This window comes from Psilocybe cubensis, chromosome 4 (genome assembly GCF_017499595.1).
Source record: "Psilocybe cubensis strain MGC-MH-2018 chromosome 4, whole genome shotgun sequence".
Lineage (NCBI taxonomy): Eukaryota > Fungi > Basidiomycota > Agaricomycetes > Agaricales > Agrocybaceae > Psilocybe > Psilocybe cubensis.
The window spans coordinates 2994183-3008583 of NC_063002.1; the positions used below are offsets into that span (position 1 = coordinate 2994183).

Genomic DNA, 14401 nt, shown 5'->3' on the forward strand with positions numbered 1-14401 from the left:
TTTTTTGTTATGTTACCCTGTTCTCATATTCATTCCTCAGCCATATCAATACTCAAACGGTCGTCAAACAAGTCCCCCTGTTTATCAACGAGCGCTGCTACATCTCCCTTGATCAATGTTTTGTAACTTGTTTTTTGTTATGTTACCCTGTTCTCATATTCTTTCATAACATTATTTTCTTGGACATGTTTTCGTAATGTTTTCTTGTTGTGTTACACATCTATTCTTGTATATACCTGCTGTCACTGCTCTCTTGGACCTTTAGACCCCATTTCCATTACCTTTCTACAATAACCATCAGTATATATAGAAAAAAAAGTTCTTAATACATACATATATTTTGTGAAAAACAACTGTTTTCAAGAACAACATAACATAAAACATATGTTGAACATGTTTTCAAAAAACATATGTTGAACATGTTTTCAAAAAACATATGTTGAACATGTTTTTTCAAAAACATATGTTGAAAATATGTTTTATGTTTTCCAAAACCAAACATATGTTTTCAAAAACATCATCTTTGGTGGTGGAAAAACAACGGTGGGTAGACATATGTCTGCCGTAGCACTGCAGTGGTGGGTAGACATACGTCTGCCGTACCATCGCGGTGGTGGATAGACAGTACCACTGCCGTACCACTGCGGTGGTGGGTAGACAGTACCACTGCAGTGGTGGGTAGACAGTACCACTGCTGTACCACTGCGGTGGTGGGTAGACAGTACCACTGCAGTGGTGGGTAGACATACGTCTGCCGTACCACTGCAGTGGTGGGTAGACATACGTCTGCCGTACCACTGCAGTGGTGGGTAGACATACGTCTGCCGTACCACTGCGGTGGTGGGTAGACATACATCTTCCGTACCACTGTGGTGGTGGGTAGACATACATCTGCAGTACCACCGTGGTGGTGGGTAGACATACATCTGCTGTACCATCGCGGTGGTGGGTAGACATCTGCTGTACCATTGCGGTGGTGGGTAGACATACGTCTGCCATACCACTGCGGTGGTGGGTAGACATACATCTGCCGCGAATCCAATTGCCGCATCTTTCTTAGGACGCGCAAAAATCCACAGTTTCCCACCAACCAGGGTTTCAACGAAGGTTCCCAAGCCGTTACTGTCGGGCATTTACGATCAAAATAACGGACTGCAACATGTCCTAAAGGTGTACATTCCCACTGCATCCATTCTGGTGATGAAACTAATTTGATAAGCTCCTAGACTGCGTCCCCATGACGGGCTATGTTTCAAATTGCACTCCACACCGCTGTTTCCACCTTGATTAATAGGGCCGGTTTGTCATTCCCTGAGGATACGCATATTTGCCACAAGTCAACCTGGCTCACGGCCCTTTTGTACAGACAAGTAGTGTTGAAGAGGTAAAGTGGGGAGATTAGCAATGCGAGCTGCAGAGGTACGCGGACATTACGACTCCACTATTTTGTCAGAAGTGCTTGGACCTGACCATGGATAGGCAGAGTGCGATCGTTGTTGCTCAGCCTTTGCAACACGACTGCCAGGTCATTCTCCATATTCGGTAGGTGCAACTGTTCGCCATCCATTTCCATTAAAGCCGCTAGATGCAGGGCTGCCGCTTCAAAGTTACTGATTATGTTCGAATAATTTCTCGACACATTTGTTTGAGCCAAGGCTAACAATAACCTGATGGCCATTGACGCGCTTGCTGGTGTTTGTGTTGCTGTTGTTCTCTCGCAGTAATTTATCAAAGTTTCTCTGGCAGTCTTGAGTGTAGACGGCCAGTTTCATAGTTTGTCCCAACCCTGTAGTATGGTACAGCATTGGTGAGCAATGGAATATATTTCCTTCGCACAAGGATTTTACCTTGAAACCTTGAACCATTTGTTCTGTCCAAGAGCGGGACTTTGCCGCATTCACATTGACAGGCAAAATTCCATTTAAACCCATTACAGAAGGGGTCATGCAAACCTGGTCTATTAGGCGATACTGTGCCAATGCAGTAGTGGCAAGGTCGTAGCAAGGACCCTTCCGTGGCGGCTCCATGTTTGACCCATGATATTCCAACAGGTAACGCGTGTTGGCAGTGTTTGTATTGCTGTCCCTGATTAAATAAGTTTCGTACATTTCAATCCGCTGGGAGAGAGACTGAGGGCGCTTGTTATTAAGCTTTGCAAAGGTGATTAATGGTTAAAATTACTTACATACAAGGGGTGTCCTTGCTGTATATGATGCGCAAATGGTTTAAATACCACCCTTGTCAAAAATGTGTATTCCTTAATTCGTAGGAACTGGCAGCGGGTAGGGGTGTCTGCTTTTGGGATTATTCCATTAGGATTATTCCAGCATACACCTTTTTTTTGGCAGTTACTCACTTGTGTTGGAATCCATTTTACTTCTTTTAACTTTAAACCGGAGTGGTATTATTCTTTGTAACGTATACTAAACTATTATACTGGATTATACTCTAACTGTAGTGTATACTTAGTGTGCCCCTATGATATAATGTTGAGGGAAAAGAAAAAGTCATAAGTCAGAGGTCGGCATACGTACTCAACACTTTAGGGTAGGGCACCCCGACTGATGGCAAAAATAGGCACGCGTAATGGCTGTGACCTCATTATATTCCTGGGATATGATGAGGTCACAGCGGTGACATCAGCATTTTCCTGACCTCAACATTTTCAATATGATGAGGTCAACGCTGTGACCTCATCATATTCCAGGGATATGATGAGGTCACAGCGATGACATCAGCATTTTCCTGACCTCAACATTTTCCTGGGATATGCTGGTAGAACCAGGGAGGGTTCTTGTGAGGGAACACCCCAACCGACACATGAGGTATCAGCAGGGTGTGTGCAAAGGCTCAAGCCGGGGGAAGTTGTATGTACGGAATGCACTATGTAGTAAACGAGCATGGACATAAATAATAGGCTAAACTCTCATCTTCGACGACTTTGTTAGTTAGGAAAGGGATAGAGACGATGTGAAAATGAGGAGTTTCAAGTCTCTTGTCCAGTCGTCACCAGCTAAATGCTGCTAAGGCTGGTACTTGGTGATATGCTGATGTCGAAGCAATTTTTTATATATATATTTATCTTTGTTGACGTTGTTGTGGTGAGAATTACTTGTGTAGATCCACCACTGGAGTGATGGTAGTGATATTTATAAAAGATTTTTGACATGTTTGGGTAGAAATCTGTTAATTCATCGTGTACATTGATACAACAGTGCAGTGAGATATGTTATCTAAGGTAAATGGAATTACCGTGTCTTGGAAGCGTGTGGTGAACTGCTACAACATGTATTTGTGAGACATCCACCTCGGTGATTCACACAAAGGGGAGATAAGCCACTGCTATGCTGGGGGAAAGGTGTTGCCTGCCAGAACCTCAGTGGTTGTGCCAACATAATCATGGTCAGCCCTGAGGTGGCGGAATAAACATGTCAGTGGCTATCACTGGAGTGGTGGTGTACGCCTGCTTTGTGCCATAACCACAGTGGCGGGCCTGACATCTGTTGGACCTCCAACCCAGTGGTGAAATCTGCCGGATGTTGTCAACCACCGCGGGGGTGGCTCAAGGTTGGCTGATCCTGCCACCGCGGTGGTGGAATATGGTTGCCTGATCCTGCCACCGCGGTGGTGGAATATGGCTGCCTGATCCTGCCACCGCGGTGGTGGAACATGGCTGCCTGATCATGCCACCGCGGTGGTGTCTTAAATCAGGCAAATCTGACCACCGCGGTGGTGTCTTAAATCAGGCAAATCTGACCACCGCGGTGGTCACGTGGGTCACGTGCTGTCCGGCGGACAGATTTATCCGGCGGATATATAATTTATAATAATCCATTCAATCTGGTACAAACCTGATGAGCTCGGTCTGCGGACCGCTATCCTGTATTGCGGCAATATCATCAGCAACGCGTTTGGATCGCTGATGGCAGCTGGGATCCTTGATGGCATGGAGGGAAAACTAGGACACGCTGCTTGGAGGTAGGGAAATGTTATCTTGATGTGCACACGTTCGCGTATTCACTATCTGCGATATGATATGATTATGACGCAGATGGCTCTTCTTCATAGAAGGGGCAATCACGATTGCGGTGGCCGTGCTTGCGGTCTTCGTCCTGCCCGACTTCCCAGCTACCACGAAATGGCTGTCGGAGGAGGAACGTGCGCTTGCATTGCGGCGGATGGAGGAGCAAGGGGGCGCCACGAGCGAGGAGGACGCACAGACGGGCGCGCTGGCCGGACTGTGGATGGCGATAACAGATTGGAAGGTTTGGTGGATGTCACTCACGCTGACGTCATGGGTCGTGTCGCTCTCGTTTAACGCCTACTTCCCTACGCTAAGCGCGACCATGGGCTTTAACCGCAATGTGACGCTGCTGTTGTGCGCGCCGCCGTTCGCGTTTACCGCGTTCGTTGCATTCGCGCTGTCGCGCCATTCTGACAAGACCCGACAGCGCTTCTATCACTGCGTGGGGTCTTTGGGGGTCGGACTTTTGGGGTTCGTGATCGCGATCAGCACCATGAACACGGCTGCGCGCTATATTTCTCTGTAAGTCGGGGCGACCAGAAAAAGAAAAGGCAACGCTAATCAGGGCGTGCAGGTTCCTCATGGCGCAGTCGTATGCAGGGTTCATTGTGTTTTACGCGTGGATCAGCAACAGCTTCCCGAAACCGGCGGCGAAGCGGGCAGTCGCACTTGCGATGATAAATGCAATTTCGCAACTCGGGAACGTGGCTGGGTCGTGGGTGTCTTATTTGGAATTTATCATGGGTTCAGAGACTGAAAATAAGTGGTGATCGTCCAGATATGTGTGGCCGAAGCAGTGGGGACCCACGTACCGCAATTCGTATGGAATCTGCATCTCGACGGCAGGATTGGCAGTGGTCATGTGTTGGATATACAGATGGCATCTGACAGAGGTAAATAAGAGACTAGAGAATGAGGAGAAGACCAAGGGAGTTGAGAAAGGGTTCCGGTACATAATATAACTAGTGTAGATCCGTGACATGTGTGTTTATAAACTCGCCGTCTTTATTTGTATATTACTACCACGGTCTCTCTGCATTGCTCCTCCATGAACACCCTAGGCTATGTCGCCCGCCAGTTCGATGTCCTCGCCTCCCCCACATCGGAAAAGAAATCAGACGACAAACCAAGGCTGCCCAGAGTCAGCACTTGGTCTACAAAATCCTTTCTTTTGCCCCCACCGACTGTCCCCACAACAAGAACAACCCCAAAGCGTTCTCATTCTTCTCCCTCGTTTCGCCCCCAACCACAGCAGCCTCTTCCACCAGATGTGACCATGGCACCCAGCTGCAAGCCACATATCGACTCTGTCATCGACCGTATATTCGTTATTCGCGTCTTTCTCCTCGTCTGGGACCACCTCAAGTCGGCCTGGTCGTCGCTTGTTCGAATAGTACAGGACAGGCAGTCAGTTCGCCTCATCCAGGACTCAAAACCGCTTCAGGCTCTCAAGGACAAGACAGAGGAGGTCGCGTTGACCGTCGTCGACTCGGTCTCGTCGTCATCATCTTCGCTGTCACCGACACCACCCCCGCAGGTCGCTTCCGTTCTCGAAAATGTCTCCGCGTCAAGGGCCGCCACTCCCCCAATACCCCCACGGAAAACACCTTTTCATTTGCCAAAGACCCTAGTGCTCGATCTGGACGAAACCCTAATCCACTCGACATCGCGGCCTATACCTTTCGAAACTTCTACTGGATCAGGTATTCTCAGCTTGGGCTCGTTTGGGAGGAGCAACAAAGGCGCTGGCCATATGGTTGAAGTTGTTCTCGGTGGCCGTAGCACCATTTACCACGTATACAAACGTCCATTCGTTGATTTCTTTCTTAGAACTGTATGTCCGCCACACGTCTCTCCCTATCTGTCACACCTACTCAACACGCTTTTCAATGAACAGGTCTCTAGTTGGTATACTCTTGTCATCTTCACCGCTTCGATGCAGGAATATGCCGATCCCGTTATCGACTGGTTAGATGCAGGTCGGGGTATACTGGAGCACCGATTCTTTCGTGATGTGCGTCCCCAAACTTTTTTACTCTTTGATCCTGTACCTAACCCCTTACGTATACAGTCATGTACACAACTCCCCAACGGTTCATATACCAAAGATCTTTCTCTAATAGAAGCAGACCTCTCTCGTGTCTGCCTGGTAGACAACTCCCCGATTAGTTATACGGTTAACGAGGGTTTGTCGTATTCCTCTCTTCTCCACATATATTCACATAATTGATTACCCGCGAACGGTGCTTAGCGAACGGCATACCCATCGAGGGTTGGACCCATGATCCGTCAGACGAAGCGCTCCTCGACCTTCTCCCCGTCCTCGACTCTCTTCGCTTCACGTCCGACGTACGCCGCGTGCTCGGCCTCAGGTCTGCCGGTGTAATGCACCGCCATCACGATTCATGACCAGATGATACATGAACCCACCCCCACGGACTTCTTTTTATTTTCTAAATCTGTACCATGGTCCCCAGGCTTTCTACACTTACTCTGCTCCTCTTCCCTCTCCACTTCCCCCGTTGATCGTCGACATCATTCCCTGGGATGTTCTGCATATCTTGCTATCCAGTACTTACGTGACGGAGAGTTTTCGTTCCCCCCTTCAATTATTCCATCCCTACCCGCCTATTACTATCCCACCACACATATTTTTTTGTTTGTTGCAGCACACCCATACATCCCAGCACCATCATAACCATAGCATTTTTAACTCAACCAAATGATACCTTGTAACCCCATCATTAAATACTCACCTTCACCACACACACAGGGAGGGTTCAGTACGTATTCACTACCGCGACCATTTCGAAATTCGAAACCCCTGCAGTGCACACACATCATTTCCCCCCTCCCATTCTTGTTCTTTCGACACGAGTTTAATTTAATATCGGCGGTCATATTTCTTGAGAATCTATAGATATAGTAATAATCACTACTGAAATATATAGTAGTTGGAACTGAAGTACTGCTCGTACGCGGTATAGTGAGGCGGTGAGCGCAACCAGGTCCACCGATGGTCATATATCATAAATTTGGCCCATAAAAAGAAATTATTACCCACCAGGGTAAATATAGACTGTCTTTGGCATCATGTCTGCCGCTTTTACTCACTAGTACAGCAGCCTGTTGAGTTGGTTGGGCTCTTCCGAGTTTCGGAGCGTTGATGCTTCGCAGAAACAGTGACTCTTAAAAACTGGGCGTCTGCACCTCATTGGTTGCGTTTTACTCGAGGTCCATCGTCATGTCGCTTGACAACATTAGTTCAGAGGACCGGCAGCCTTTGCTTCACTGGGAATCAGCAGCACCAGCACCTCGTATCGTACTCCGTAAGCCCGGGCTTCGTCAGTGTCTTAATTGGACTTCGGGCTGATTGTATCCTTGCGTTTTATCTGGTATCAGATACAGTAGAAGGAGAAGGGGAAGAATATGGTGTTAATGAGCGATGGGATGATGCCAACGCCAATTCCAATGCTATCATCGTCGGCGAAGAGAGAAAGAAGCTCGAGAAGGAGCTGTTGCGCAAGCTCGACCGCCGAATGTCGATATTGGTGCTGATATACATTCTGAATTGTGCGTTCTTTTTCTTTCACCGTTTCTTTTTCTTCCTGGGTCTTTCAACTGAACTGTGAATCATGATTGTGATTGTACTTGAACTCAGATGTCGACAGGAACAACGCTGCGTGAGTCTGAGTTTGCAATGCAACACTAATAATTATATGCCCACTCATATTCACTCCCCAATCATGTCGGCACAGTGCTGCCCGGCTACGAGGGTTCGAGGAGGATCTTCATCTAGAGGGAACACAATTCGCGACGTTGCTGTCTATTCTGTACATTGGGTACATCCTGATGCAGGTACCATCGTGAGTCCCTCTCTCGTCCCAACTGCCACTGCCACGCCGCATCTATGATCCGACGTTGATTGAGAGCGAAGAAATATGTTTCTTAATCATTTTGGACGACCGTCAGTGTACTTGCCGTGGTGCATGGTTATGTGGGGCGGTCTCTCTGTTGCTACAGGTGGGTGTTCTGGCAATAATACAACCAAGTGTCTTCCATTTACATTGTCATTGGCAGGTTTTACCACAGGGTCAGGCGTTCTCTGCGTTTGATGTTGAATCAGCCTTTAATTTCTTGGTACAGATACTTCGGAGCTTTGTGCACTCGCTTCCTTCTTGGATTCGTTGAAGCCGCTTTTTTCCCGGGAGCACTGGTAAAGTCGCGCTCATATGACGAAAAATTAATTGATGTGCTGATAGCGGGTAGTTTCTGCTCTCAAAATGGTACAAGCGCAATGAACTCTCACAGAGGACAGCCTACCTCACGTCTGGTATACTGCTCAGTAACGCCTTCGGGTCTCTAATAGCTTCTGGTATCTTGAACTCTATGCAAGGTGTCCTGGGATACTCTGCTTGGAGGTATGATTCTTTCTTTGGATCATTTATCAAGAAGCGACTCACTAGTAGTTACAGATGGCTCTTTTTTGTGGAAGGGACATTGACTATTCTCGTTGCTATCTGGGCTATGTCTGTTCTACCTGACTTTCCAGAAAACTCTTCAAATTGGCTTACACCTGCTGAAAAAGCGCTGGCTATAAAGAGAATGGCAGAAGATTCTTCAGGACAAGAGACATATGTATCTCTTGGTGACTCCACGTCTAATAAGTTACTCGGAAGATGGCCTGGGTTGTATCTCGCCGTTACAGATTGGAAGGTATGGTGGCTCTCTATAGCGCTGTTCTTTATGGTTCTGTCTCTGTCTTTTGGCGTGTACTTTCCGACAATTGCGGCGACTTTGGGGAATGGGCCGACGATTAGCCTTCTGTTGTGTGTTCCTCCTTGGCTCTTTGCGACCGGTGCATCGCTCTACCTGGCCAGGTTGTACCTTGCGTGATAACCAACCTTTTCAAAGAAGTAATTAACGTTCCCTACTATTTCAGGCATTCTGACCAAGCGGGTGAACGATGCAAATACATATGTTACTCCTTGATGGTTGGGATCTTCGGCTTCATTTTTGCCATGTCCACAATGAAAGGAGCTCTTCGGTACATCTCAATGTTAGTGTTTTCCTTCTTCCCCGATAATCTCTTGAGTCATCTGTAATTGTAGGTTTCTCATGGCGCAGTCATACAGCGCCTTTATCTGTTTTTTATCATGGGCAAGTGGCTCCGTCGCGCATCCGCCAGCCAAACGCGCAGTCGCATTAGCTTTAATCAACTGCATTTCTCAGCTTGGTAATGTCGTAGGCTCGTAAGTCTTCCTCGACTTCTTTTTGGAGCTACTCCTGACGCCATTCTCTCACCGGTAGCTATGCCTGGCCAGTGTCGTGGGGCCCTACATATTACCGCTCGTACGCAATCTGCGCGTTGACGAGCATCCTAAGCATAGCAATGTGTCTGGTGTTCTGCTTACAACTGAGTTGGCTGAACCGCCAAGCAGAGATTCTAGAGGCAGAGCAAGGTTCAAGTGGAAAGGGGTACCGCTATATACTGTGAATAATGTTGTTCTTTCGTTACTGTTTCTCACGGAAGGGCGGTAGTTCAAAGAATCGAATAATTAATGAGGACATGAACATGATTATACGAGCGGAGAATTGTCGGAGGTGTGCCCGCAATATCTAATCTCCTTCCGCTTGTTCTTCTGGCGTGTTCACCTGATCTGTTCTGAACGCTACGCACATCTCCTCAGCCGTGTGCTTTCTTGCTTTATAGATCTCACCATTCTCTGTCTTCTGTGCTTTAGCTCTTCCCGAGTGTCTTGTACTGCTGAATATGACTGCCTCTTCCAAGTCCAGACCGATCAGCGATTGGCTTTTCACGCAGGTGCAGCAAGGTGCTACAGAGAGAAAAGTAAAGGAATGGCTGCAAGTATCGTCGTTCCCAACGACTGTTCACGTTGAGCTCATAAAACAAAAGCTCATTCCGGATCCCGTGTGTTCCGATCTGCGCTCTCCTTCCATTGGCTTCACTGACGACTGCGAATAGTTCATCGGGCTCCATGAATGGGACGTTCAATGTAAGCTGCGTACACGAGCAAGGCTGTGATTGTGAACTCATGGTGTACATAGGGGTAGGAGAGGCCGAGTGGGCGTTCAAGACCGATTTACATGTTACAGATGGCGAGCTCGCATCTCCGAATGTCGATCTGCTATTCGAAGGTCTCGATACCTTTGCTACTGTGAAATTGGTGCGTTACCCAACCGGCGTTGGTAAAAGAACACCAGGATCTTAATTGCGCTGTTTGATAGAACGACGAAGTGATCCTTGAGTGCGTCTCCTTCAAATACTTTATATGCGCGGGCCGCTAGTAGCCGCCATCTTATCTTGTCTTTTCTCAGATCGAGCAACCAGTTTATATCGTACCGTGTACCGGTCAAATCGAAGCTCAAGCCGGGATCCAATGAGTTGATTATATCCTTTGAAAGCGCGTTCCGTAAAGGGAGGGCCATCGAGGAAGAGCACGGAAAGCTGGCTCTGTGGAACGGAGATTCGAGCCGGCTTCACGTTCGAAAGGCGCAGTACAAGTACGTCCTATGTACCCTCTCACCTCCCACTTATTTTTACAAAGTCCTCTTTTAATTATAGCTATGGTTGGGATTGGGGTAAGAGTATCTTTTCGACCCCACAATCTGAAATAGGTTTCTAATACCAAAGACGACTCTTCCAGGCCCGGTACTGATGACCGTCGGCCCATGGAAGCCTATCGCCCTCGAGACTTATCAAACGCGCATCACGGATCTCGATGTCAGGAGCGAAGTTTCCGAGACGCTCGAGGTCAAACTCTCGGCCACACTCACATTCTCTGAAGAATCTCCTGGCTTCGCCTCGTTTGTGCTGAAGAGTCCGGATGGGAAGGTCGAGGCGTCGTCGAATAAGATACCGATTGTTACAGGACATGCTAAGGTATCCTTTGAGTGGGGTGCGGGTCAGTTACAGCTATGGTATCCTGTGGGATATGGCGCGCAACCGTTGTACACCGTTGAAGTAGAATTAACTGATGCGGTGAGTTTTGTTTTTTTGGGGCATTAGCAGTTACAGCGTCTGACTTAAAAATATCTAGAATGGGAATGTACTCGATTCAAAGCTCGAAAAAATAGCATTCAGACGCGCTCTTGTGGTCCAGGAAAAACTTATCGACCAAGAAGGGCTCTCATTCCTTTTCGAGATAAACAATATTCGAATTTTCTGCGGTGGTATGGCCCTTAAGCGCCCGTGCATAGCAAGATGTTCACTGCTCCTCCCTTTGCTAGGTTCCAATTGGATTCCAGCAGATTCCTTTTTGACAACGTATGTTTTATTATCCACTTCCAGTTTAGATTATGAGTAGGCTTACTTTTATGCACAGAATGAATGCAGACAGGTACAGGGCATGGCTTCAGCTCCTGGTCGACGGCAATCAAAATATGATACGAGTCTGGGGTGGTGGCATCTATGAATACGACGATTTTTATAGCATCTGTGACGGTGCGTTTGTGTATTACTCTCCTTATTTGTTTAGATAGCTGAACACATGTCCAGAACTTGGAAGTCAGTCGATGCGAAAAGTCGTGGTTCTTTTTCAGCGCTGATGTTATCCTCCAGTTTTGGTCTGGCAGGACTTTATGTTTGGATGCGGCCAGGTTAGCATTTTCAGGCTCATGTTTAGCGACTTGGCTTAAACTTGTGTTTTTAGTACCCAGCATATGATTCTTTCGTCGAATCTGTTCGCGAAGAAGCCATCCAAAACGTTAAGCGCCTGAGGCACCACCCCTCAATCGTGATATTCGGTATGTGACACAACCACTGTGTACCACACGAAACTTAAAAAACGTTTTACTAACCCTTTTCACGCGCAGCCGGAAATAACGAAGGTTTCATTTACCTCCACCGTATAGCTCTACTCAGAAGCTAATACAAAAAAAAACGCATCCAGACTACCAAATTGCCGAATCCTTGAACCTCGAGCTCGATTACTCGGACGAGACGTCCGATTTCCGCAAGACCAACTTCCCAGCGCGGTACATCTACGAACGCGTGCTCCCGTCTGTGGTCGGGGAGTACTCGAACATCCATTATCACCGGGCATCGCCATACAGTGGCCAAGGCAAGCCGACGACTGATAGAACGTTGGGCGATCTGCACCAGTGTATGTACTTTATTTCTTTATTTTTTTTGTTGAATCATCGGGTGAATGGTTTAACACGAATTGGTGTATGAGCTGACACGGAGTTGATGTGCATATTGCAGGGAATGTGTGGCATGGGACGCAGGAGCCGTGGCATAACTGGGACATCCTGGCCGGTCGCTTCGTTTCGGAATTCGGGATGTGAGTCCTACTCGCAATTCATGACCCTCACCACCGCGAAAAAAAAAACACGGCAGACTAAAATTAATCTAGGCAAGGATACCCGGACATCCGTACCGTGGACTATTGGCTGGGAGGCGACAAATCCGAACGGTACCCTCAATCCAGGTAAGTTGCAGAAAATCTACCAACCGAAAAAGCAAACAAAATCAATTCAAATCGCTGTGCCCGGTGCGGTACACACTTTGACCCCTAATATATACTGATCGATGGTTCTATTTTTAGAACTAATAATAATCACAATAAGGCAGATGGATTCGAACGGCGGTTAGAGGTGCGCGTTTCACTTTTTTTTTTGGGAGGTGGGGAGGAAAGTCAGCTGAGGGCCGTGGATACTCTCGATGTGAAGCGAGAGCGTATCTGCTCCCTCGCTGCCTCCTGGTATGTCATGTGTACTAACTTTTTCTTTCTATTTGGGAACATACAGCTGTATCTGATGGAGAACTTCAAGCACGCGTTTGATATGGAGAGGTACAGTGCCTTTTCTTCTCGCTAGGCGAGATTTCAGCCGTCCTTCTGACACAGAGACGCAATGTGTGCGCAGTTATGTGTACTACACGCAGATTATGCAAGCGGAGGTGCTCGCGTCCGCGTACCGCCTCTGGCGCCGCAACTGGGCCGGGAGAGGGCGGGAGTACACCGCGGGTGCATTGGTCTGGCAGGTCAGTTAAGCTCTCACCCACCCATTCTCAATCTTCGTAGCCTTACAAATGACGGTATCTCTCTCTCTCTCTCACACACACACTATGTATGTTTTAGATCAACGACTGCTGGCCGGTGACTTCGTGGGCGATCGTGGACTACTTCCTCAGGCCCAAGCCGGCGTACTTCAGCGTCGCGCGCGAGCTGCGTCCCTACACAGTCGGAATGACACGAAAAGAGAAACAGACGCTCCTCGACCCCACCCGCTCCGCCGCCGAGTTCACACTCACGACCGAGCTCGAGGTATGGGGCACGAACAGCACACTAGCGGACAAATCCGCTGTGCTCGAGGTGACGTGCTTCAACTTGGACTTGGACTCGGAGGATAGCACGTGGAGGGAGAGCAGGAGCAGGGAGGTGCGCGGGGTTGTGCTGCGCGCGAACGCGAGCACGGAGCTTTGGAAAGGGGTGTTGCCGGGTCAGCCGGAGAGGAGGAGTAGGGCGGAGGTGCCGAAGCCGATTGTGGTTTCTGCGCGCTTGCTGGATGCTGAGGACCATGGGACCGTGCTGTGCCGTTATTCGAATTGGTGAGTAGAATAATTTTCCTTTTTTTTCTTCCCCACTCTGGTCATGAACTGTGTATCCCGTGCTCTTTCCCGTGCTCTCCTGCTCGGACACTTTGAGCTCCGAGCGAAAAAGAAGAGAAGAGAAGAGGAGAGGAGACGGGTGCTGATACCCCTCGGAAATTAACCATTAACATTAAACGGCCTCTTCATCATATCAAGTTCCTGATTACGATTATGCCTTCGTTCGATGTTCGCGGGGATGCTAACTGCACGCTTTACTCACAGGCCAGAACCATTCAAGTACATCCACTTTCCGCCCGTCGACGCGCTCGGGCTCAAAGCCGTCGTAGGCACGGACGGGGAGAGCGTCGTGCTGTCTACGAGGATACCCGTCAAGGGCATTGTACTCGACGTCGATGTCGATGCTGGGGACAAGGTGAGATGGAGCGACCAGGCGATCGACCTCGTCCCGGACGACCCGCAGACGGTCATCGCGAAAGGGCTCAAGGGACGTCCCGTGAAAATGCGGTTCCTGGGTGACGGGAGCGCGTAAAGGTCATTTGTCTCTCTCTCTCTTCTCAGCTTCAATAGGCGCGCGATGGACCTGGACCTGGTGACTAGCTGCGTGATTGTGTCCTGTGCACTACGACTGTGCACTGCACTGCTCTGTGCAGTGCAGTAATAAAAATCAAAATCGAAATGAGAATCAAAATATACCAGTATCGTGTCACTTTCGTTTTCGTTCTCGTTCTCGTGTGCCATCCAGCCAACCAGCTAGCTTGCGCTTGAGGATAAGATCCGGCGGATTATCATTTATTTATTTA

The 14401-nt window shown here is 48.3% G+C and overlaps 4 protein-coding genes across 4 annotated transcripts; all 4 read left to right on the forward strand.

Annotated features, from left to right (window-relative positions):
* Positions 1-3922: 3922 nt before the first annotated feature.
* Positions 3923-4550, forward strand: JR316_0005162 (MFS transporter prlL; the record flags this gene model as incomplete). Its single annotated transcript, XM_047890926.1, has 2 exons — positions 3923-3978; positions 4052-4550. 2 exons carry the CDS (start codon positions 3923-3925, stop codon positions 4548-4550), a joined length of 555 nt encoding a protein of 184 aa, XP_047750687.1.
* A 522-nt stretch (positions 4551-5072) lies between these two features.
* Positions 5073-6433, forward strand: JR316_0005163 (CTD nuclear envelope phosphatase 1; the record flags this gene model as incomplete). Its single annotated transcript, XM_047890927.1, has 4 exons — positions 5073-5858; positions 5922-6038; positions 6096-6210; positions 6276-6433. 4 exons carry the CDS (start codon positions 5073-5075, stop codon positions 6431-6433), a joined length of 1176 nt encoding a protein of 391 aa, XP_047750688.1.
* Positions 6434-7268: 835 nt separating this feature from the next.
* On the forward strand, positions 7269-8920 carry JR316_0005164 (MFS-type transporter cnsO; the record flags this gene model as incomplete). Its single annotated transcript, XM_047890928.1, has 7 exons — positions 7269-7353; positions 7427-7597; positions 7686-7707; positions 7783-7890; positions 8171-8240; positions 8294-8445; positions 8500-8920. The coding sequence occupies 7 exons, from the start codon at positions 7269-7271 to the stop codon at positions 8918-8920; spliced, it is 1029 nt and encodes a 342-aa protein (XP_047750689.1).
* An 877-nt stretch (positions 8921-9797) lies between these two features.
* JR316_0005165 (Beta-mannosidase B) lies at positions 9798-14130 on the forward strand (the record flags this gene model as incomplete). The annotated part of the gene is made up of 19 exons (XM_047890929.1): positions 9798-9956; positions 10011-10041; positions 10094-10212; positions 10274-10293; positions 10364-10549; positions 10611-10627; positions 10693-11027; positions 11086-11218; positions 11276-11312; positions 11371-11489; positions 11607-11644; positions 11698-11791; positions 11938-12150; positions 12252-12330; positions 12403-12477; positions 12595-12750; positions 12914-13031; positions 13129-13598; positions 13863-14130. The coding sequence occupies 19 exons, from the start codon at positions 9798-9800 to the stop codon at positions 14128-14130; spliced, it is 2667 nt and encodes an 888-aa protein (XP_047750690.1).
* Positions 14131-14401: the final 271 nt, after the last annotated feature.